A 1,842-nucleotide genomic window follows, 5' to 3' on the forward strand; every position below is an offset into this window, starting at 1 on the left:
ATATATATATATATATATATATATATATATATATATATATATATATATATATATATATATATATATATATATATATATATATATTCAAATAAGCCATATATATTTTGATATATTAATGTCTGGATTCTCTTAACGACCTCGGGATCAGAGCCCCAGGCGAAATGGGTTAGTCACTGTCTATATAAGCTTGCCGACCAGGGTTCGATTCCCGGCCGGAGCCAAGCTCTTGTCTTTGTGAGATTTCGCCTGGGGCTCTGATCCCGAGGTCGTTAAGAGAATCCAGACATTATTATATCAAAATATATATGGCTTATTTGAATATGAAAAACACGTAAAAATGTGCAAAATTTATCATATATATATATATATATATATATATATATATATATATATATATATATATATATATATATATATATATATATATATATATATATAAATACATATACATAAAAATTAAATTAAATAAATATCTTTGTTTTCCAACACAAACATATAATCTACATATAAATATATCATAAATATTCACCAATTAAACTTAAGAATTTAATTTCAGGAAACCCACTTACACAGGAAAATCATGCTCAAACCGTTACCCTATATTGGATTCGAACCCAACCCATTTTAGGTTACACCAACGAGTGTCCGGTCGGACCCAAGCTGTATATAAGAATATCATCTAATACACACGCCATAGAAACACCAATGCTGCTCCTAGTATTGAATCCTCTTACCTACAACCATCTTCTTAGCACTTTTGTCAGCTGTGTGGAACTCAGGGGCGTCTGAGATGACTTCGCACTTGTATCGTCCACTGGAGTTGAGTTCTACGTTCTTTAAAACGATCATGTCTCCGTTGGATTGATCTTTCTGTAAGGAAAGAGAAGAGGATTATTAAGTTTGGAGGGATATTTAGTTTGTAGTTTAATTACTCTTCATTTTCCTTCCTCACTGTGCTTGTTTCCCAGGTTGGGTTTTCCAACTTGGATTGTAGATTAATTGATAATAATAATAATAATAATAATAATAATAATAATAATAATAATAATAATAATAATAATAATAATAATAATAATAATAATAATAATAATAATAATAATAATTTGGGAATTTTCAGTTTAAATATATTCTTTTTTTATTAAAAATCAGGGATAGGAATTTTGAAAGTGACGTTTGAGTTACAATAAAAAGAAAAGTGAATTTTAGTTATTTGATTCGAAATATGGATTTTGAAAATGATAAATCTACTTTATATTTAAAAAAAAATAAAATTTTCTCAAAGGATAGTTGAGGTTAACCGAATTACCTTAAAATGAGAGTAATTTCTGGTGAATATTTTGTTCAAAAGATATTATTTAGATAAAGATTTGGAATGTTGATTTTAAAAATGTTTTGTTTGAAGATATATTTAAAATTAGAACTTTAAAATTGCTTGAAGGAAAGTTAGGGGAAATGAGAGAATTTATCTATAAAAATTAAACTATATATTAAATTCTTCAGTTTACCAAAAATCTATTTTTAAGTAATTATAAGAATATTTCCATCTAAAGCGATTTAAGATTTCAAATACTTACAAGATATTGTCTGATTAGGAAGATTGTTCATAACTTTCAAAAGATTATAAAGATTTTTGGAATACACAAATGAGTAAAATATTTGGTAAGAAATAAAGAAATAGATAAGAACAGATACAAACGAAGACGAGAGAGGAAGAAAATCTAACCTACAAAGAAGAATATACGATTTAATAAGATTAAAATAGTTCCAATAACAGAAATTTACTGATGAAATCTTTAGACAAAAGAACAGTTGAGCTATAATTCAGATTGAAGTAGACAATGG

The 1,842-nt window shown here is 26.3% G+C and overlaps 1 protein-coding gene across 1 annotated transcript in view; it reads right to left on the minus strand.

Moving 5' to 3' along the window:
* Window positions 1–1,605, minus strand: part of LOC137626800 (uncharacterized) — a 300,584-nt gene extending 298,979 nt beyond the window's left edge. The window contains exons 1-2 of the mRNA XM_068357786.1: window positions 1,575–1,605; window positions 735–866 (exon numbers count right to left, since the gene is read on the minus strand). Of these exons, the coding sequence (XP_068213887.1) occupies window positions 735–866; window positions 1,575–1,605 (163 nt within the window). The remainder of the gene's footprint in view (window positions 1–734; window positions 867–1,574) is intronic.
* Between the last annotated feature and the right edge of the window lie 237 nt (window positions 1,606–1,842).

This window comes from Palaemon carinicauda, chromosome 34, assembly GCF_036898095.1.
Source record: "Palaemon carinicauda isolate YSFRI2023 chromosome 34, ASM3689809v2, whole genome shotgun sequence".
Lineage (NCBI taxonomy): Eukaryota > Metazoa > Arthropoda > Malacostraca > Decapoda > Palaemonidae > Palaemon > Palaemon carinicauda.